Source organism: Typopeltis vanoorti, chromosome 2, assembly GCF_054136105.1.
Source record: "Typopeltis vanoorti isolate ZY-2024b chromosome 2, IOZ_Tvanoo_1.0, whole genome shotgun sequence".
NCBI classification, from domain to species: domain Eukaryota; kingdom Metazoa; phylum Arthropoda; class Arachnida; order Uropygi; family Thelyphonidae; genus Typopeltis; species Typopeltis vanoorti.
In genome coordinates this window covers 66,061,640-66,086,180 of record NC_143550.1, presented here as the reverse complement: position 1 = coordinate 66,086,180, position 24,541 = coordinate 66,061,640, and the positions used below count along the sequence as shown (strand labels likewise).

Below are 24,541 nucleotides of genomic sequence, written 5' to 3'. Positions count from 1 at the left end.
AACTTCCTTTCATGGTCTGATTTTGCCTTCCTCACCTATGCCTTCTTTTTATTTTGCTCCTGGCCCTGAGTATATGATATTTTCCTAATATTGGATCTACATTTTCTTTTTATGCAGCTCTTGCTTTAAATTTTTATTTATCTATTTAAATCCTGTATGATTTACTTCCTAATTCATGTATTCAGTGAGAAGTAGCTTTTTTTTTTTTCATGACTACTTCCCATGCACTGCTGATTCTTTTACCATCATGCCAGGACACTGTGTTAGACTAATTGTTCAGATTAATATACCTTTGTTTCATATACACTCCTCCTTAACGAAGCTCTCAGATGATTTGCTACCTCCCAAGTCAAAATTGCTTGCTAATATCCATTGTGAAGAACATTAGAAATGTATATGCTATCATTATTATGTAAGTTAGGACCAGCTTACTATATATCTCACAGCATTAAAAATAATAATAATAATAATTTACAGATTTAAAATTTACAAATCTGAATTGTTTTTGAAGCTTTCTTCCAAAATAAATAATGATGTTATAAATGATGCCCTGCCCTTAAATAAATTGAGTACGGGATTGTAGGACTCCTTAACCAAACTGAATAACTGCTATAATGAATCTGGTATGAAAATCAGCAATAAAAAGATGAAAACATGCAGGATCAACAAAATCTTCAGCTGCATTCTGAACAGAGAACCTATAAAACAAGCGAAAAACTTCAGTTGTTTAGGCTAAATTTTTAATGAACATGTCTAAATATGAAATGGACAACAGAATTAGTAAAAGTGGTATAGCAGGGACTCAACTGAACAAATTTATATGGAATAAGAGAGAAATTAGTCAAAACAGTAAACTAGTTGTATACAAGACATTGTTCAAACCAATTTTTAATTTATTTATCTGAGAACTGGATTAGAAATAAAACAGTTGATCAGAGACTAGAGACTGCAGGGATGAGAGTTGAGAAAAATTACCAGATGCCATGAATGGCCGAATGATATTAGAAAAGAATATCATTGTCACTCTTCAGAAATGTGTGAACATAGCTAATCCCAGGTGGTATGGTTACTTGAACAGAATAGGAGAGGAAAGGTTAACAGAATAGCTTGATTCCAGGATGGCAGAAGAAGATCCTGAGGAATACCAAGATCTGAATGGACGGATGCAGTAAGAAGTGTTTAAGATGATTAAGATCTGATAATACTGGAGTCCTGGTAGATGACAGAATGAATTTATTGGAAAATTGTCGATGGGACTTAACAAAATGGAAGAGAAATGGTTGACAAAGCAGGTGCTTGATGCCATGATAGCAAGAAAGAGGCCCAGAGGAAGACCAAAATCTAATTGGGATGCAGTTAAAAGTATCCTAGAAGACAGAATATAAGATATGACAATATTGAAATGCTAATAATTGATAGACTAATTTAGAGGACAATTGTTCATGGCAGATTAGCTCAGGATTACCCTTACAGTAAAAACACTCTCATAGTATCCTCTACTCCCAGGAGAATTCATGTCAGGAAATTGATGAGGATGATAAGGAGACAATTTGATGCGAAGTGAACAGCTCTATATACACATAGACTAATTGTAAGATATTTCACTCACAGACTTTGTTTACTCTTGACTAAAGGATTAAAACCAGAACATAATTTGTCTAGCATAATTTATGAAGCCTTATAGGTACAATCTTATCATAAAAGAAATTTACTGCAGCAGACTATTCATTATAATAAACAAGTTTCCAGCAAACTTGTAGGGGCCACAGAAAAAGTTTGTTATAGGGGCAGTTTACTGCATGTTGTTATTTTTTGTGCAATAAAAATGGTTTAATTTGTTTAGTTGCAGTTATTTATATCATATAAAGTCTGTTCTGATTTAAAAGAAATGTGGCAACATATAAGAATATTTCTGATACTTTAAATTCCATATGCACTGCTTGGAAAGAAATCAATGGACACCCTCATGGGCAAGGTGCATCGTGCCATGTAACAAGCCATGTGTTTGTAACGGATATAAATTGGAGGAATATGATGATGCTCCCAGTTCAGTGCAACTGTATCTGGGTGAAATGGCTGCGAGTGATGGAATTTGAAAGAGACATTGTGATAGGATGCCATGTTGCTGGCCTCTCTGCTCTACAAATTGTTGACAAATTGGGCCATCCCAGGTCAACAATCAGATATCATACTGAGATGGAAGTGCAGGGAGTCAACTGCAAGTGCTATCCGCAGTGAATGACCCACCATACTCACTGAACCCGACCATAGGGTGCTATAAAGGATAATATGTAAAAACCGCCATTCATTGGCAAAAACATTGAATGCAGAGTTCCATTCATTGACTGGAACACGAACCTGCACAAAAACATTCATAATGAGACTCACAACATGGGCTAATATGGTAGGACCACAATATGCAAGTTGCACCTTTCTTTAACTAAACGACAGCATTGTCTTCAATGGTGGAAAGAGCGTGTACAATGGGATGTGGAAGCTTGGAAATCTGTGTTATGGATGGAGGAATCATGCCACGCTTTCTACCCAGCAAATGGATGGATGGATGATTGCCTGGTGAACATCTCTTATCAGAGTGTGTAACTTGAAATTTGGAGGTAGCAGTGTGATGGTATGATCTGTTTTTCCTGGTTTGGCTTGGACCTCCATTTGTGGTGCCATCAACATTGAACTTCGAGAGGTGTCTGAACATTTTGGACAATGCAGTGCTTCCGACTTTGTGGTGTTTCTACTGAACTCAACAGTCCAGGACCTCATCACATGCCTACGGGAAGAATGGTCCAAAATTCCCATTTATTGCTATTGTAAGCTTGTGGAAAATATGTCACATAGGATTGCTGCAGGCATCGCGGTGAAAGGAAGTCCTGTGTCTTATTAATGTAGGCACCCTTGTGTCTGTTTTGACTGGATATACACTGCTTGAAACAGTGTATATGTAGGACATTATATTTCCATAAATGTAAACTAAAGAAAATTAAATAAGTATTTTGTATATAAAATGTTTTTTTTTTTTTTTCCCAGTTTGCTGATATACTGAGCATTAAAAAAAAAGGAAGAAAATAAAAATAATAAATTGGAAGTTTTATTGTTCTTTGATGATTCTAGATTTCATATAAGTGATTTAAGTATTCATTTTCTTAGAGAGATTGTGAAACATTGCTACACGGATTTGTGGAATGTTTAGAATTTGATGATATCGAGGAAACGGAAAATGAAAGAGGCAAGTATTAAAACAGTTATTCTTTTACATTGTAGTAGGTTTTAAAATGAATTATATGTTTAATTACAGGTATTTAAGGTTCTTTGATTATTTGAAAATTTCAAGATGTTAAAAAGCTGAGAACAATATGATGGAATAAAATTTGTTACTGATGAAATTTATGGTCAAATTGTTTCATAATTAGAATGTCATATGACTTTTCGGAAGCTGTTTATTCAGTTAGATTACCTCTTGCTTTGAGTATTTAGAGCAAGCAGTTGCTGCTGTTATCCTACATGTGTTGCCATTGCCAGAATGTTCTCTGTGTTTCTCTAGCTTCATATCAGGGGGTTGTTCTGCTCAAGACATGGGTTGGAACTTTCTCTCAAGTTCTGAAATATTCTTGACCCTTTTGGCTCATTCAGTATTAATCTTGTCATCCTGGAGATTTCATTACCTGCTAGATAATATTGATACTTTTTCAGATTCAGAGTTTTTTGTGTTATTTGTTGTATCTTACATGCCTTTCTGAACTTTGTGCTCTGTTTTTGATGGGGGGGATATTTTTTGATTGAATAGCTTTAGTGATTATTTTTTCATTTCATCAGCAATGCTGCTCTATTTGCAACAATTCAGGAAGAATTGTTTGAATTACCCAACTGGGCATATCAAAGGAATTTTGTAAGCATTGAATACATTGATCTCTAAAGCTCTGGATCACATTCTGTCATGTCCACAAGCTTTCTTTATTTTTGGTTTCAGTGATGGATAAGTTACCTTTGCTGGCATTTCTTGGTTTTTATCACCTGCATTATCTTACTTATGTAAAATATCATGAGTTAGAAAAGTCTGGCTGTTGTGTGTTTTCATCTCAGTATGCACCCATACAGAATTCATGGGAAAAACTGAAGTCCTATCAAGAGCAAATTACTTATGGAAAGATGTATAAAGAAAGTTGCAAAACATTACATCTTCCAAATTAAAACAGACATGATGGACTCTATTTCCACTTACTCACAAAAATGTTAGTTACCCCTTTCTATGCCTGAATAGAGAAGTGTTGCTAATGAAGATCACCTAATCAATCTTATCTACCTTTGGACCAGCCATAGAAAAGTCAATCAAAATGCATGTGATTATACTGGATATTTTCAAGTCATTGGATTGAGTCAAGCATAAAGATCCACTCAACAGACTGCTATCTTGCGGTCTATGTTCCCTTTGTAATTGCTTGGCTAGTTTCTTGTCGGGTTGCTCACCAAGTTTCATGTTGGATGTCTGCCTCTCTTCCTATCAACTTCATTACCACTGAAAGACTTTTCTTCTTCTCACCAAAGAATCTCACCTTGACTTCTTTTATCTTTGATTTTATCTTGAATTTCCACACAAGATCAAATTTTTCTTCTCAGAAAACTCATAACTTAACAGAAAATTCATAACTTACGCTTCACATGTGTTCCATAGTAGCAAATACACTGTAATGTTTGTATTTCCGGGGAATTAGATTTAAATACCATTCTGGAGCATTTATAAAAACTTTTCAGATGGATTTAGCCAATCTTATATGGTGGTAGATTTTTTGTTCCCCCAAGTATCCCCAATCAATCAAAAATACTCGCTTATATATATATACCTTCATAGTCTTGGTTGCTTCAGCTGTAATATCAATTCAACTCCACTTAGCCAACAAAAAACTTGGTGTTCTTTCTTCTCAACATACTGCTGCTACAGCTGAACTCTGAACAAATTTCTCTAAAAATTCTTCCCTATCCAGAAGGGGCAATCTAGTTAACAGATGATGCTCTCTCATAGTCTTACTGTATTCTCTTTCTTATAAATATGCAGTTTTGCATTATGCCTTTTCTGAAGGTATTTTCATGTTGAAGTGGTTTCCATCATTCATTCATGTTTATTTCAGCTTGCAAAACAATGGGCAGCTGCACATTTACATCCATTTAAATTTCAGCTTCAGATCCAACAAATCAACTTTGGATCATTTTCTTTCATTTCATGTCTTTCTTTTCTGAAACAGCCTTCTTGACATTGAAGGCTGTTTCAGAAGAGAACACGGTGTGAGAAAGGACTGCAATCCATCACTATGACCACAATCAATCATCACATGACTTTATGCTGTGTTGTAGAATTTTTTGCCTATAACATGTGAACTCATCTGGCATGGCTTAAATGAAAGTTTTGTAAATAAAGATAAGGACATTATAGGGGCATTAATAATAATCTAGAGAATGAGTGTAAGCAAATAATTCTTTATGGTGATTCTATGATAAGGAGAGTTCTTCATGAAAGCACTACAAAATCTTGTTTCTCTGGTGCATCTGACCTGAGAGGTGAGAAGTATTGTATGAGGGAGGATGTGAAAGAGTTGTTGGAAAAAGTGAAATAGATGAGCAACAGGATTATTGGAGAGTCTGCTGCCACACTGTATTAGAGGTGAACTGAGAAGGTGAGTGATGATAGCTAATGAAGCAATATGAGTTTGCGCAGAATGAATGATGTAGAGTTTGTGGACCTATGGCCTGAGTTTGATGGACAGAAAGATTTGTTTAATGCTAATGGACTGCACTTAAATGGATTCGGAGTTAGTCTGGAGCGAGCTTGTTCACTGAGAGTGTGGAAGCACAAAGTCAGGAAAACTGAAACAATTAGGGCAGTGCAGATTTGTGTGTGTGTGTGTGTGTGTGTGTGTGTGTGTGTGTGTGTGTGTGTGTGTGTGTGTGTGTGTGTGTGTGTTTGCGTGTGAAGACACCCATGAAATGATGAATGAGTGTGTGAATAAACAAAAAATACAGAATCTAGTCTTTCAAGCAAAAAATATTGAACAGGATAATGAATTCAGGATGTAAAGGTGGTTGTGGGCTTAAGGGGTTGTTATATACTAATGCTAGAAGCATCAGAAATAAGAGGCAGGGGGTTTTTGGAATTGGTTAGGCAACCTTGCCAAAAATTGTAGCATTAATGAGACTTGGCTAACAGCAGATGACATAATTTCAGGAATAGAATCTGATGGATTTAGTATTTTCAGGGAGGATAGAGTAGACAGAATAGTGAAGTACTGCTAATGATAGGAGTCAGTTGGGTAGATGGCAGTGCTTTTGAATCAGTCTGTTGTGGGATCGAGGCCAATAGGACGAAATATAAAATTGGTTGCTGCGGTAGGGCCGGTGGGATGGAGTGTCAGAGATGATGCGGAAGATATGCATCAGCAGATTAGTACATTGAATGCAAGTTGAGTAATTATTATGGGGGGCTCCAGCTTCAGAGACATAGATTGATGGCAGGAAGGAAATGGAATTTATACACTTACTGATAGTTAGTTAGTTACTTGAAGCAGAATGCAACTTTAAGGATTCGGGGTGGCCACATTGCCTCCAATTGGTGAAAGTGATCATCTGGTCTAGATTTGGGAGGTTGCAAAACATGTGGAAATTCCACTTAAAGGGTATATGGGAAACCATAATGCAGGTGATTATGATACACTTAGAAGACATCTTGAAGCAGTACCATGGCATAAAGTTCTGCAAGGGATGTGCATATGGGATAGTAAAGGGATATCTGGAGGAAGCAATATCATACTGTATACCCAAGGTCAGGAGGCTAAATTGGATAAGAGTTGGATGGATGAGTAGTATCATTAAGCATGAACTGCAAAAGAAGAAAATGTTGTGGGGGGTATATATAAAGAGAAAGATGACCAGATAACTCACGAACAGTGCAAGGATCAGGTCTGAGGACAATCCAGCTTAGATTGATAAAGGGAATGGGTAAATGTTGATACTGTTGGATTTTGCAAAGGCGTTTGACAGGATACCACATAGAACTCTATTACACAAAATATGGATAAAAGGATGGCTGATGAACAGATATGAAAAAAGTAGTAAATGGGGTAGCATTATTATTATTATTACAGGCAACTCCAAGGAGTCCTTAGATTCATTGAGGGAAGCCCTAAAGATCATGTCAAGAACTATTCAGCATTCCCACAGTATCTATGTACCTTGCTTTGAACTCATTCTCAGTCAAAGCACCTACAACAGACTCTGGCAGCTTATTCCACTCACTCACTACTCTCCAAGCAAAAAAACCTTGTTCTAACACCCTTGCTAACTACATTCTTGCTCAGTTTCTGTGGATGGCCCCCAGTTCTCCCACCACCACACCTGTTCTGAAAAATTTCCTCTGAATTAATCTTGTAAAAATCATTCAGTAATTTGAATGTCTCAATCATATTACTCCTTTTCCACCTATCAACCAGTTTCTGTAACCCACAAATCTTCAACCTGTTCTCATAAGGTTCATTCCATAGACCAGCTACCATCTTGGTCACTTGCCTCTGGATCCTCTCTACCTCCTCCCCATCACCAAGAAACCCTGATGCCCAGATCTGTGCACAGTAGTCAAGATGGAATCTTATCAAGGCTCGATAAAGAGGAACAATAGCCTGCATGTCTCTGCTCGTCAAAGTATTCTTCAGTAACCAAGTGATCTGATGAGCTGCTTTAGCCACTTTTGCTATATGCACCCTAAACTTTAACTCCGTATCCACTAACACTGCAAAGTCTCTGGCTTCCTCAATTTCTTGGAGTACGGTTATCGTAATGTGGTGTACTGCTGATAATCTTTTCACTCTAAAATGCATAGCCTTTCACTTTGCCACATTAAACTGACATCCATTCTCCTTAACACAGTCTGCCAATCTATCCAAACCATCCTGCAAAATTTTGACATCATGTATATTAACTAGTGCTCTACCCAACTTTGCATCATCAGGAAATAAGACAGTTCCTCTCAGATCCTTTCCTATATCATTAACAAACAAATTAAATAGCAGTGATCCAAAAACAGAACTGTGCTAAGATCAGTAGTATCACTGTAAATCCATTACCCTTATCCAATTCAGTTGTCATTATATTATAAAATATGAGCAGGTTGCTGAGGCATGATCTATGCTTCACAAAATCATGCTAGGTGTCATAAGGTGGTTGGCCAAAGCATGGGAAGAGATTCAAAACATATCACTCGTATAGTCTTGGAAAATTCTTTTGGACCATGAAGGTGGACATTTCCACCTTGAACCCCTGTGTGAAACCGAAGTGGAAGATGAAAACGATAAACTTGTTTCGTTGCTCAAAAATGTATCGAGCTGTGACGATGTCGATGCAGAGGACATTACAGAATGCATGTCAAATGACGAAGTTGATGAAATAACTGACAACGATATTGTGGAAATGGTGACACAGGGGGAAGAAGAAGAAGAGGAGGAGGTATTCTTATAGGACAGGAAAAATCTCATCCTACATTTGGAAGGGTTCAAGATGATGGAGGCAGTGCTGCAGTACATTAGTGAGCAGGAGGAAGCGATGCCAGTTGATATCATCTGCTTGCATAAGTGGAGGGACATTGTGTCGTGGAAGAGGGCAAAAAGGGTGAAGCAGTCATCTATCAAGGACTATTTCAAAAACTAAAAACTGTAGTTTTGACTCTTTCATCTTAGGCCTACCTTTTCACATTTATATGAAAAGGTAGGCCTAGAACTCCGGCCTGCCCTTCTGCCACATTAGGCTGGATAGTTGAGAGTGTACCGTATAACAACTTGATAAATTACTATAGTTTGATAATTAAGGCAGTACATGTTAGAGAATAGCTTTTGCAATGTTGCTGAATTGAAACAAATAAGGCTAAAATATAACATACACACACACACACACACACTCTGTCCGCCCACAGATGTGAGACCTTCGACTGGCAATTTGCCAAGAAGAGTCAATTCATGTTGAAGGGGAGAAAGAAATAAGGCAATATACAAATTTGTTACCAACACGTGCAATCACGTGCTTTATACGTAAAATTTTCCAACTATTGTACAAACAAAATAGTTATCACTTTAAAAACTAGAATTTTCATAAAAGAAAAGCTAATTTTCCAATATATAATAATAAACAGTCATTCCACAAAACACATTGATTAACCTATTATCAGAATGGATTCGCCTTATTCTGCCAAGTGTCGAGGGGGAGGGGAGGGGAGGGGGTTTCGCATCTGTGGTTGCACAGTACACACACAATTATTTTTTTAGACATGTCCACCAATCACACATGTATGCACTCATATTTATGAATTTAGGGACACAAAACGCACGTGTTGAAAAGATTATTTTACTGATTAATAATAAAATAATAACTTGACGTTTCGACCCCTGTATTGAGGTAATCATCAGAAGGATACATGTGTATAAGAACCAAGCCACATGTTGTTGCACTCTATACAGGCAAATTACATCTACGTTGTTAACTAATCTTTTTTGGAATTATACAGTTTATATTGTTATATTACGATTATCTTTTGGATTTGTACAGTACAGGTTGCTATTGAATGTTCAGGAAAAATAAATAAAAAAAAAATAAAAATAAAAAAAAACACCCCACCAAGCCTTCTTGTATTGAGATTTTTCTTTGTGATTGCTATGAAGGTTGCAGATGGGTTCTCCACATTCTTGGAATGGTTAGACCATCATTTTTATTCAGATTCGGATCATGTTTGAGCATTTCACATGCTTCCTTGAATTTCCGCTCGACCAGGTTTTGGTGCGGTGTAGGGACTTGGTACCTTTCCAATCAATTCTGTGGTATGTTTGGAGTGCATGGTCAGAAAGGCCGGTTTTTCCAAAATGCAGGTGTTTTATGTGTCGTTTGTGTTCATCCTTTCTGATCGGGATGGTTTGCCCTGTTTCCACTATATATGGTATGTTACGTGTGCAATCTATTTTGTAAACCATTGGGTGGGCTAGGTGTGGCAGGGGGTCCTTCGAAGAACTGAGTAGGTGTCTTAATTTTGTCGGGGGGGGGGGTAAAGGTGGTTTTGATGTTGTATTTGTGTAGTGTTCTGTCTAATTTTTCTGAAATGCCTCTAACATATGGTATAGCAATAGCATTCTTGAAATCTTTTTTGTTATCAGTGGTATCTTTAAGGAAGATCTTATGAATAGTTTTTATACTGTATCCATTTTTTATAAATGATGGTCTCATATTTATGGTTAAGAGCTTGTTCATTTGAACAAATGGTTTGAGCTCTGTGTTTAAGGGTGCTTATGACCCTAGGTTTTGTGTTGGGTGGTGATAAGAAGTTTTGTGTATGTACTGGCCTGTGTGTGTAGGTTTGCAGTAAACTAAGAAGGAGAGACAGCCTGAAGGAAGACGTGTGACAAGTGTGTCTAGGAACGGAACAGAGTTGTTTTTTTCTATTTCAATGGTGAATTGGATGCATTTGTGTTGTTTGTTCAGATGGCTAAGGAATGTATTTAGTGCTTTGCGGCCATGAGGCCAAATGACAAAAATATCGTCGACATATATGAGCCAAATTTTGGACTTTAGGCATGCCGATTCTAGAGCTCGTTGCTCAAAGTCTTCCATATAAAAGTTCGCTATTGCGGGGGAAAGTGGTGAGCCCATGGCTATACCTGCTTTTTGAAGGTAAAAATTGTTTTCCCACACAAAATATCTGGAGCGGAGTATGTGGGCAAAGAGGGCCGTGATGTCGTGTGGAAATATGTTCTGTAAGAGTAAGATAATATCATTGATTGGGACATTGGTGAAAAGGGAAGTTATTTCAGAGCTGACTAACAGATCTTGGACGTTGAGTGTAATGTTTTTAATTTTCTTTATGAATTGTTTTGTATTTTTTATGTAGGAAGGGGAATGACCAGCCAATTCCTTGAGTGTGGCCGCTAATTTTTGGCTAAGTAGTAATTCGGACTGTAGATTCCTTCCACAATTGGACGTAATGGTGTGTCTGTTTTGTGTACTTTTGGCAGGATAAAAATTCTGGGCCTGCGGGCATACTGTGGTATTATTTTTTTAATTGTTTCTTCCGGCCACATGTTAACTGATCTTAAGTTTTAGTATTTTTCTTTTTGTTGCATTGCATGGGGTTGTAATTAACCATTTGGTAGGTGTTGTGGTCCGATACCAAATGTTTCATTTTTTCAATGTAGGTTGGCCAATTTAAAACAACAGTGGCATTCCCTTTATCTGCTTTTGTGATAATAATGTCATGGTTATTTTTTAGTGATTTGAGGGCCAGTTTTTCTGCTTTGTTTAGGTGCTGCTTAATTTTTTAGTTGAATTTAGTAAACAGGCAGTTTCCATCCATATTTTGTCAGCTAAGTTGATGGGGAGGGATCTTATACCTCTCTCAATATGATATATTATATCTCGTTTATTTACTGACTTCGGAGCAATGCTGTAATTTAAACCTTTCTCCAGTAGCGAGAGTTCACCTTGGGTGAGGTTGTAATCCAATTGGTTGATAACCAGACAGTAGTGCGATGGTGGTTGGTTACCCTAATTCCATTTGTGGGTGATTGGCTGCTCTTTTCGTTATGTTATCGTAATTGTCTTGTGCTTTCCTGTAATTTTAATGCTTGAAACTTTGTTATTAATTGTTCTTTGTTTTTGAGTAATATGTGCTTGGCCGAGTCGCCTGTGATCTTGTCTAGAATATTCCAAATTTCCGGATTAACGTAACTGGATAGCTCAAATTTTAGTTGTAACACTTTGGCTTGGGTAGATGCTAAGTTCTTTCGTGCCTCGTGGATCTGTTCTCTTAACAACGCTTTTTCTAGCCTGGCATAGATACCGACTGCTTTAACTGATGTAAATTTCTTCTTTAGTTTAATGCAGTTGGGTATTAAGTTGTTGTCTCTACATCGTTTCAAAAATGCTAGCCGATTAATTAACATGGAACTATGTATCTTTAGCTCAGGCCAGTACATATACAAAACTAGGGGTCATAAGCACCCTTAAACACAGAGCTCAAACCATTTGTTTAAATTAACAAGCTCTTACCATGAATATGAGACCATCAAACATACCTTTATAAAAAATGGATACAGTATAAAAACCATTCACAAGATCCTCCACAAAGATACCACTAATAACAAAAAAGATTTCAAGAATGCTATTGCTATACCATATTTTAGAGGCATTTCAGAAAAAATGAACAGAACACTACACAAATACATCAAAACCACCTTTAAACCTCCAACAAAATTAAGACATCTACCCAGTTCTTCGAAGGATCCCCTGCCACACCTAGCCCACCCAGGGGTTTACAAAATAGATTGCACATGTAACATACCATACATAGGGGAAACTAGATGAACCATTCCAATCAGAAAGGATGAGACACATAAAATACCTACATTTTGGAAAAACCGGCCTTTCTGACCACACACTCCAAACATACCACAGAATTGATTGCAAAGGTACCAAGTCCCTACAACGCACCAAAACCTGGTTCGAGCGGAAATTCAAGAAAGCATGTGAAATGCTCAAACATGATCCAAATGTGAATAAAAATGATGGTCTAACCATTCCAAGAATGTGGAGGACCCATCTGCAACCTTCATAGCAACCACGAAGAAAAATCTCAATACAAGAAGACTTAGTAAATTTTTTTTTTCCTGAACATTCAATAGCAACCTGTACTGTACAAATCCAGGAGATAATTGTAATATAACAATATAAATTGTATTAAAGAAGAATCCTAGTACGTGAGGACTTTAGCAGAGTTTATTGTAGTTTTTATTGGTTTTTTTTTATCACTAGAGGACAGGCTAAGAAAAAAGATTAGTTATCAACGTTGATGTAATTTACCTGTATAGAGTGCAAAAACATGTAGCTTGGTTCTTATACACATGTATCCTTCTGATGATGACCTCAATACAGGGGTCGAAACGTCAAGTTATTATTTTATTATTAATCAGTAAAATAATCTTTTCAACACGTGTGTTTTGTGTCCCTAAATTCATAAATATGAGTGCTGATTACCATGCAACCTTAAAAGAAAGCGTCATCATAATCCCTGGCGATGTGACCCACAAGCCGTGCAACCTCTACGGTAAGCTAAAGATACATAGTTCCATGTTAATTAATCGACTAGCCTTTTTGAAACGATGTAGAGACAGCAACTTAATACCCAACTGCATTAAACTAAAAAAGAAATTTACATCAGTTAAAGCACTCCGTATCTATGCCAGGCTAGAAAAAGTGTTGTTAAGAGAACAGATCCACGAGGCACGAAAGAACTTAGCATCTACCCAAGCCAAAGTGTTACAACTAAAATTTGAGCTATCCAGTTACGTTAATCCGGAAATTTGGAATATTCTAGACAAGATCACAGGCGACTCGGCCAAGAACGTATAACTCAAAAACAAAGAACAATTAATAACAAAGTTTCAAGCATTAAAATTACAGGAAAGCACAAGACAATTACGATACCATAACGAAAAGAGCAGCCAATCACCCACAAATGAAATTAGGGTAACCAACCACCATCGGGCCACTGTCTGGTTATCAACCAATTGGATTACAACCTCACCCAAGGTGAACGCTCGCTACTGGAGAAAGGTTTAAATTACGCCATTGCTCGGAGGCCAGTAAATAAACTAGATATAATATATCATATCGAGAGATGTTTAAGATCCCTCCCTGTCAATTTAACTGACAAAATACAGATGGAAACTGTCTGTTTACTAAATTCAACTAAAAAATTAAGCAGCACCTAAACAAAGCAGAAAAACTGGCCCTCAAATCACTAAAAAATAACCGTGACATTATTATCACAAAAGCAGATAAAGGGAATGCCACTGTTGTTTTAAATTGGACAACCTACATTGAAAAAATGAAACATTTGGTATCGGACCACAACACCTACCAAATGGTAAATTACAACATCAAGCAACGCAACAAAAAGAAAACTACTGAACTACTTAAATCAGTTAACACATTGGCAGAAGAAACAATTAAAAAATTAATACCGCAGTATGCCCGCGCGCGCCCAGAATTTATGGCCTGCCAAAAGTACACAAATCAGACATGCCCTTACGGCCAATTGTGGAAGGAATCGACAGTCCGAATTACTATTTAGCCAAAAAATTAGCGGCCACACTCATGGAATTGGTTGGTCATTCCCCTTCCTACATAATAAAATACGCAACAATTCATAAACAAAATTAAAAACATTACACTCAATGACCAAGATCTATTAGTCAGCTTTGAAATAACTTCCCTTTTCACCAATGTCCCAATCAATGATACTATCTTATTCTTACGGAACATATTTCCACATGACATCACGGCCCTCTTTGCCCACGTACTCTGCTCCAGATATTTCGTGTGGCAAAACAATTTTTACCTTCAAAAAGAGGGTACAGCCATGGGCTCACCACTTTCCTTCCCAATATCGAACTTTTATATGGAAGACTTTGAGCAATGAGCTCTAGAATCAGCATGTCTAAAACCCAAAATTTGGCTCAGATACGTTGACGATATTTTTGCCATTTGGCCTCACGACTGCGAAGCATTAGATACATTCCTCAGCCACCTGAACAAACAACACAAATGCATCCAATTCACCATTGATATAGAAAAAAACAACTCTCTTCCGTTCCTAGACACTTGTCACACGTCTTCCTTCAGGCTGTCTCTCCTTCTCAGTTTACCGCAAACCTACACACACACAGGCCAGTACATACACAAAACTTCTTATCACCACCCAACACAAAAACTAGAGGTCATAAGCACCCTTAAACACAGAGCTCAAACCATTTATTGAAATGAACAAGCTGTTAACCATGAATATGAGACCATCATTTATAAAAAATGGATACAGTATAAAAACCATTCATAAGATCTTCCTTAAAGATACCACTAATAACAAAAAAGATTTCAAGAATGCTATTGCTATACCATATGTTAGAGGCATTTCCGAAAAAATAGACAGAACGCTACACAAATACAACATCAAAACCACCTTTAAACCCCCTGACAAAATTAAGATGCCTACTCAGTTCTTCGAAGGATCCCCTGCCACACCTAGCCCACCCAATGGTTTACAAAATAGATTGCACACGTAACATACCATATATAGTGGAAACAGGGCAAACCATCCCGATCAGAAAGGATGAACACAAACGACACATAAAACACCTGCATTTTGGAAAAACCGGCCTTTCTGACCATGCACTCCAAACATACCACAGAATTGATTGGAAAGGTACCAAGTCCCTACACCGCACCAAAACCTGGTCGAGCGGAAATTCAAGGAAGCATGTGAAATGCTCAAACATGATCCGAATCTGAATAAAAATGATGGTCTAACCATTCCAAGAATGTGGAGAACCCATCTGCAACCTTCATAGCAATCACAAAGAAAAATCTCAATACAAGAAGGCTTGGTGGGGTGTTTTTTTTTATTTTTATTTTTTTTTTATTTATTTTTCCTGAACATTCAATAGCAACTTGTACTGTACAAATCCAGAAGATAATCATAATATAACAATATAAACTGTATAATTCCAGAAAAATCCTAGTATGTGAGGATTTTTGCAGAGTTTATTGTAGTTTTTGTTGGAATTTTTTAAATTTTTTTTTATCACTAGAAGGCAGGCTAAGAAAAAAGGTCAGTTAACAACATAGATGTAATTTACCTGTATAGAGTGCAACAACATGTAGCTTGGTTCTTATACACATGTATCCTTCTGATGATGACCTCAATACAGGGGTCGAAACGTCAAGTTATTATTTTATTATTAATCAGTAAAATAATCTTTCAACACATGTGTTTTGTGTCCCTAAATTCATAAATATGAGCGCTGATCACCGTCTAACCTTAAAAGAAAGATACATGTATGTACAATTTTACACCTACATACACATCTTTTACATGCTGTGTGTGTGTGTGTGTGAGAGAGAGAGAGAGAAAAGGAAGAAAGTATGGTAAATTATTTTAGAAATTTGCACAGTTCTAATCAAATTATATGATCATTTCACAAATTTAGAAACCTGTTCAATTAATTTTCTTTTAAATGAAAATGTTAGTGAAGCAACATTAAGTCCCCATTAACCACCTTACCCCATTATAGATCAAATATGCCTCCACATACGTTTCGTATACATCTTATATTTCAATGTAATATCAATGGTATTACAATTTTAATATGCACTTTGCATCCATGATAACCTTGACGTCTATAGACGTCTTGGCCAGTAGCGTGGTTAAGTATTATATCTCATGTTATAGTCTTTTGACAAAATTATGAATAACAGTAAATTTATTATGTAGTAATCATAAATGATATGTTTAGGGATAAATAAATAGGCTGGTAACATACGAGGGTGGTCTGAAAAGTTCTCAGCCTCGACCATAGATGGCAACACTATTGGCAAGATTTTTTTTTCTAAGTTGGTACATCTGTCTTAAGCATCCATGTGAAATTGCAAATGATTCTATCAAGTAGTGTAGTTTGTTTTATACAGCTGTCTGAAGTAAAAGTTTTGTCTGTATCCCTTGAAATGGATAAAATTGAGTATCATGCAGTTATAAAATTCTTTGTAAAAGAAGGTTTAATGCCAAAAAAAATTCATTTGAAGTCCATAACAGTTTATGGGCCCCCTTCTCCTTCGTTTTCGACAATTAAGAAATGGGCTGCTGAGTTTAAACATGGCTGTACCAGCCTTGAAGATGATCCACGTGAAAGATGTCCAAAAAGTGTCACAACACTAGAAATCATTGATCAAGTGCACGGTATGGTGTTGGATGACCAGCGAGTCAAAGTGCATGAAATTGTAGAATATAGGCATTTCAAAAGAACATGTAGGATATATTTTGCATGAAGAATTGCAAATGAAAAAGCTTTGTGCAGGATGAGTGCCACGCTTGCTTCAGATCAAAATGCACTTGCATGAAATTCTCTGAACAGTGCTTGGAACGTTTTAAGAAGAATAAAGCTGATTTTGTGCATCAATTTATTACTATGGATGAGACTTGGATTCACCATTACACACCAGAATCCAAACAGCAGTCAAAACAGTGGACAAAAGGCCGGTTGTTTAGTGCCAAAGAAGACAAAGTTGGTTCCATCAGCAGGAAAGGTGTTTTGGGATATTTATTAATTATCTTGAAAAGGGTAAAACAATAATCTGGGAATATTATTTTGGTCTTTTAACCAGACTAGATGAAAAAATTTGTGAAGAGAAGACCCAGTTTGCAGGAGAAAAAAAAAATCATCTTTCATCAGGACAGTACACCTGCCTTCAAAGGTGTTTTGGCAATGGGGAAAATTGAGGGATCTAGACTATGAATTGTTCAAACATCCGGCCTATTCCCCAAATTTGGCTCCCTCTGACTTCTATATCTTCCCAAAGCTAAAACTCTTCCTTGCTGGTCAGCGTTTTCTTTGAATCAATAGGTGATTGCAGCTGTAGAGAGGTATTTTGCAGATCTTTCTGAGAACCACTACAGGGATGGGATAATGACGCTGTAGCATCTCTGGAATAAATGTACCAGTCTTACAGGAAATTATGTTGAAAAATAAAAATAATTTTGAAATTATAAATTAATTTTTTCGTTGTTAGGCCGAGAACTTTTCAGACCACTCTCATATGTACATACAGTGATGCTAGACTTGTCTGTTGTTACTTTTTAGTTTTCACTCATTGTATATAGGAAGCTTTTCAAAGTGATCCTTTAAATGTGTTCTTTAGGTAAGTTGTGAATTGCATAATCCATTGTCTTCCTTACACAATGTGCTTGAGTCTGTTATTATTGTTATCTATGCATCTTGCAACTAATTCCTATTGCCTTAAAGACCCATCTCATCTTTTCTTTCATGTTAGATTGAAGGGGCCTGTCACAGCCAAGAATCTTGGTTTCTTAGAAACCTGATTATTTCTTATGATAAAGCAGTTTATCATGTCTGGTATGTCTATAAATTGTGTGTGGTCTTCTAATCAGCTTTCCTGTTTAATGATATGAAAAACATGATTTTCCTCAAGGGGAATCTGTGCCATCTCTGTATTATGAAACTAGATTTTGAGATCTCTAAAGCCCCTAAAATATAAAAAATAGGAGAAATATATTTTGTGAAATGCATACTTTTGATGGTAGTTCTGCTGGGTACACATGCTGTGTTATATATGCATGCTTAATGTGATTGAGTGACTGACAGACAGATAAAATGTTTATCCACTTACTCCATGGAAAATTTCAGGAAGCTGAAATTTTCCATGGAATTGCCTTCGAGGTGCAGCTGACAAAAAAAAACAACAGAATTTTGAGTTTTAAACACTGCCTTGAGAAAAACTGGAAAAATTCACACTTTCTTTGTAATCAAATCCTTACTTATTCTAACTGCTGCCATCACATTCTTATAAACATCTTTTAATATGGCTATTAGTTTTCTGTCAATTCCATAGGATTCTAGCATTGCTAATGTCACTTTCTGGTCGATGCTGTCAAATGCCTTCTGAAAATCAACAAAGCGAGTATATATGTTTTTGTTTTTTCTTCTAGCTTTCTCTACTATTGACCACATTGTCAAAATCTGTTGAATTATACTTCTATCTTTCCTAAATTCTGCTTGCTCGTCTGCAAGTTATGTTTCCAGTTGTGTTCTCAATCTTTCTGTCAATATCATCATCATCATCACCTTATCAAGGTGACTTGTTAAAGCAATTGTTCTATAATTTTTACATTCTAGCATATTTCCTTCCTTTTCTTGTATGATGTCACTAATATCAATTTCACACACTCTTCTGGCATCTTTCCTTCCTTCCATACTATATTGTCTAGTGGTGATATCTACTTCAATTCTTCAATCAATTTCCCAACTCCTTCTAAATCTAGTTTTTCTTCATATAGCTCACTACAGTATCTTGTCCATCACTGTACAATTTTATCTTTATTCATCAATACTTTGCCTTTTTCATCTTTAACTGCAATCTGTTTTGGTTGCTACCTTCTATTAATGGTTCTAATCATTTTGTACACCTCCCTAGTTTTGTGCTCTCCATAGTGTTGTTCTATATTATTGCATTGAGCTTCTAATCATTTCATCTTATCCATTCTGACACCTTTTTTGACCTCATTACACTTTCTTCTATATTGCTCCTCTGTTTGTTCTGATGTATCCCTTCTTATTCTCTTCTCCTGTACTAACTTCAGTGTTTCCCATCTAATCCACTTCTTCTTGATCTTCTCTTTCTGGTACTGTTTTTTCAACTGTGTCTTCTATCACCTCCATTACTCCTTTCACTCTTTAGATTGCAATTTTTTTTCCCCCATACACTTTTTAGTTTCTCCTCTAACACTGTTTCTGTGCATTCTGCCTAATTCTGCTTCACTTATTCTTGCTGTACTCTTCATTTCTGATGACGGGATTTATATTTTCTTTTTAATTTCAACTTGATGTTTGCAATCACTAAGCTGTGATCTGAATCTATATCTGCTCCTTGAAAAGTCGACACTGCTGTATGATGTTATCCATCTTCTTTTAATCATAACCATATTTATCATGTTCTTGGTTTTCTCCATCATTTGATTACTATGTCCATTTTCTACACTGCTTTTGCTGGAATCTTGTGTTACAGATCATCATCTCATGGCCCACAGCAAATTCTAAAATTTTTTTCACCTTGTTGGTTTCTTTCTCCAAAACCATATTTTCCCATGACGCTTTCCCAACCATCGTTTTCTGTTCCATTCCAGTCTCCTTCAATAATTAGTATATTTGGTATTGTTCCTATTGTCTCTGTCAGATCTTTGTAAAAAAAATAAATTTCCTCATCTGTGCTGTCAGATGTGGGTGCATATATCTGGAGTATTGATATATTAAATGGTTTTGCTTGAAATCTCCCCACCATGATTTGTTCATTGACTGGTTTGTAGCCTAACAGTGCTTCTCTAGCTCTTTTGTTAAGAAGGAAGCCAACTCCTGCTTCGTGCAGGAGTTGGCTTCCTTGGGGGGTGCCATTAGAGTGAAGGTTAGAGAGCATACAACCCATCCATCTTAAATGCCAGAAGCAACACATTTTTCCTTGTGCCCTTGCAATATTCACTGCCATTGACTAAATAATATGTTCACCTTCCCTCCTCCTGCTGATGTGTAAGTAAGAAACTGATAATAAATTATACAGGAGTAATCATTTGCCTATGATATCCACTCTTTTTATGTGGGCAACCATATACTTCATCATCAGTTGTTATCACAGCTGCAACATTAAAGGTGATTAGTTGGGTTCCACCTTTTCACTTACCATGTTGGAATGCTAAAATTCATGTACAGCAGCCAAGAAAGCATACTTGGGGTATCTTCCACGGATACACCACAGTGAGAAATTCAGTTGCTTTTAAATATGCTTGGAATTATGTATGGAATATCTGTAGCCAGAGCCAAAAGGGCTCTTTGATTTATTAAACATCTTCCATCACCAAATCAACCAACAAAAGAGCTGGGATAAAATCCAGAAAATGAATAGGAGATATGTTGTGTGTGTGTGTGTGTGTGTGTGCGCGCGTGCGTGCGTGCCTACCTGCTTTTGATTATGGAACACAATGAATGGATGTACATTTGCTGGCCAGTATCAGCTGTAGATACTTTCAGGGAGAGTTTTGCCAAAACATAGGTAACATCTTATTTCCTTGAATTCTTGCTCCTAAAAAAGCAAAGCATATAAATGAGAAGTTCTATTCAACATGCCATTCCTGAAATTAAAACTGTTGCTTCAATTCTGACTAGCTGATGGGACCTGGTGAACCATTATGAGATGGTTAAACATCTGTCACTATCTTCCATGAATTGCCTTCTCCATATCTTTAACAGAATCTTCTGTAAGCATGAATTTCCAGATTTCTAGCAAAGTGTGGTTAACATTGCCTATGTCCAAAGCCAAAGAAGTATTCAAAATCACTAACTGATGCTAACTCTTTTGTAAAAATAAGATTGGTAAAACAAGCTATCAATGCTATATCAATCAATGATATATTGCTTCCAAAAACTTTGTTCAATATGAGATCATATCATTAATCTAGAAGCACCTGTTAGAGATGCTTTCCTTAAAAACAAGCACTTGGTATCAGTTTTCTTTGACAGAAATCACTCTCTTTTTCATCAAACACTTTGTCTAATCAAATTCTTGAAGTTTGATTGGGATTCTCCCCCCCCCCTTTTTTTTTTTTTTTTTTTCAAGAGGAAGGAGTTCAGTCCCACCCTCCTGATTTACGCTTATGCGTAGACCCACACGTCATTGTGCAGGCATTCGAAACCAAAAATCCTATGGAATAGGTCATTTAATTCTTATTCCAGGAGTGTCCTATGCCTGAAGATGTGTGTTCATGGGGGGGTCGGTTTACTTGTTCTGAGGGATGAAAAACCTGCCGTTTCTGGGCAAAAAAACCCTCTACCTCTGTATGAGACTGGCTAACTCACCTTTAGTTGAAGAGACCAGATGAAGGTTCCTCACTTCATGGACTTGAATCGAACCCGGGTCTTTCTGACAAAAGGGCTTCCTCTATACCGTCTGAGCTACAGAGGCTGTTCCACTCCTATAAGGAACATTTTTAAGTGTCGTGCTATTTTCAGTCAAAGTAAATTCAATAACAGAAACAATTTCCTCTCGCTTTAAGCACTGCCCTCTGTGTATGTGATTGTTAAAGAAGAAATGTAGTGGCATGTAAACATTCATTGTTTTTCTGAAATAGAAATAAACAAAGTGTTATTATAAAAATTACATTTTGCTTCTTTCAGAAAATGTTTTTCCTGTTGCTTCATATCTTCATTAGTATCGTCCTGGCTAAGCAAACTTGAAAATGTCAAAGACATATTCAAGTTTGTTTCTAAATATTCTATTAAGCTGAAATGAATTCAAATAATCACCTGACATTTTGATCTTCATATCAAGGTCATTATTTGGATTATACCACAAAAAGACAAGCTATGTTACAATACGCAGCACCTAAAGTCATACTGATGGCAAGTCAGACAATGATAGCATTGTGTGACTCATGTCATCATTTTTTTTTGGTCTTCTAGTGCTTTTTCCATTTATTTTATATTTATATATTATTTTTGTCAGTCTGCTATTGTCCATTCTATTTAAACTTCCTATCCATTTTTGTTTATATTTACTTATATACTGTTAATTGGGTTTATATTCTCACCATATTCTTAATTTTTTTTTTCATCCATTCAAATTAATGTAATTACTTGAGCAAGTTAGAATTTTGCTGTTTTTGTATCTTTAATTATAGAAAAAAATTAATTAAAAAAATTATAATTTATTAATGTAATTTAGGAGATGCTGTTTGTGATGGTTCAGTCCGCAACAGTGCACGTCAGCAACTATTGTTACTATTATTGACTTGCCTTGGGCATCCCGGTCCTAACCTTGCCCATTTCCTCTTGGGTTTTAATCTGAAAAGGCCTCTTTCCCAGACCACATTACAAGAACCTGGTGAGTTGATTTATAGTTCATACTCTAGTTATAGAAGATTATTTTATTGAAAAAAAATCAGTGGTACTTCATATCTTTAGCATAATTATGTTTCACATATGACAGCATTCATTATACCCTTTCCCTAAACATAATAGACAATAATTAAATAAAATTTGAATGATCTATTTAAGTGATAAATGGTGAAATTTTGGATTTGCAGTTTTTTGAAATTGTTTAATTTTACACTTGCAGACTGTTATTAGTGGCACAGGTTTTAACTTTTAATTTTGTTACTATAACATGAGAGTTCTAATATCTCTCTAATCCAGTAATAAACATTACAGAAGAAATAACCATCTACAATGAATCTGCACTTGAAGCATTAAAAAATGGAAAAACAAATCTCACAAATGAAATTCATGAACAACTAACAACTTTAAACTTGAAAAATAAGAACTGTACACTGCAATGGATACCAGCTCATGTAAATATTGAAAGCAATGAGAGAGCAGACAGACAGACTAGCTAAAGAAGCAAGATACTTACCTCAAAAATTACGCCAACTATCACTAACTGATGCTAACTCTTTTGTAAAAAAAAAGATTGGTAAAACAAACTTTTAAGAAGAATGAAAATAGAGAAATAACCATGATCATCACCAGACTAAGGATGGAACATTTTAAAGGCATGAAAATTCAGCTGGACAGTACTAGAAACTATGAAATATGCAAGAAAACTGTCCAGGAGTCGAACTAACCATATCTATTCTTGTCTAGCAATTGCCACTACTCAACAGAAAATTGACAATAACCCTGTAGAAAAGCTCTACTCTATCAAAGTTCAACAGATTGCCAAAGCCAGTTCTACAAGCCCATGGCCATATCTTCAATGGACTAGACAACAACAATAGCATATGAGAGAGAGAGAGAGAAAGAGAGCATTGGTGAGGGATAACTGCTTCATTTAAAATGTCTTATAGTTGGAAATATGCTTATTTACTTTATTTAGCATATTTACATAGGTAACTTACTGCATGCTGTGGCCAATACACTTCTCAGTGAACAAAGCATAAAAATAAATAATAATAAAACTGATATTGAAAAGACAGTAAGCTAGACAAACTGACATCCTTTTTTCCCAGCTTTTAACACTAACAGTAAAATATGCAATAACAAATTAAAAAACAGGAGTCAACAGGAATACCATAAAACTAAAATCAAAATATATTTAATGATATGACGTTCATTTAATATATTCTGATCATAACAAGAAATAAGATAGAACTGTGGGAGATGATAGAATTGTAGTTTCAAAGGAAGGTGGATAACAATTAGTGTAGCAAAAAATGAAATTAATGATAGTCATAGAAGAAAATGCAACAAGGTAGAATATATTTACTTAGGGAAAACCATAATAATAAAAAAAAGTATATGAAGAAATCACATGGTCATTTGAACTCCAATATTATATCTTAGATAAATGAAAATATTATACAGTAAAATAAAAATTAAAAAATGGATCAAAATTTTACCATCAACATATAAAATTTCAGTGGTGATTTATACAGCATGGTCATTTGGCAAAGGAATAATGGATAAAAAAAAAGAAGAAAAAAGTAGAATCGACAGAATTAAGCTAAACATCAGATTAGAAGATAGAAAAGAAACAAAAATATTTGATGCAATATAAAGGTAAATAAAGATAAAATTTCATTTGGAGGATGCCATTAGTACAGTAACCATATGAAAGCAGTGCCCCGGAAAAAGGTGGAGATGTCATTGAGGGTGGATGCCTTAAGAGAGTATGGAATGGAAGATCATTTGAGAGGTGCATATCTTAAACCAATTATAAAAGCATTTTATAATTGATCATTATATGCACATATAATGCATACAACATACTGCTGGGTTATGTCATTACAGAATTAATTATTTCAGATATGCACATTACTTTTTACCAGTGATAGCTAGATTATTCAGTTAATTTTACAACACACACATGCAAGGTGCCAAGAGAGAGAATGAGAAGCTATTCAAAA

At 35.9% G+C, this 24,541-nt stretch overlaps 1 protein-coding gene across 3 annotated transcripts in view; it reads left to right on the top strand.

Annotated features, from left to right (window-relative positions):
- The window catches only part of Nup205 (nuclear pore complex protein Nup205), a 610,691-nt gene that overhangs the window by 317,483 nt on the left and 268,667 nt on the right, over positions 1 to 24,541 (top strand). For all 3 annotated transcript variants that reach the window (XM_090405724.1, XM_090405715.1, XM_090405707.1), the window contains exons 20-21: positions 3,160 to 3,238; positions 22,363 to 22,521. In XM_090405724.1, the coding sequence (XP_090261850.1) occupies positions 3,160 to 3,238; positions 22,363 to 22,521 (238 nt within the window). The remainder of the gene's footprint in view (positions 1 to 3,159; positions 3,239 to 22,362; positions 22,522 to 24,541) is intronic.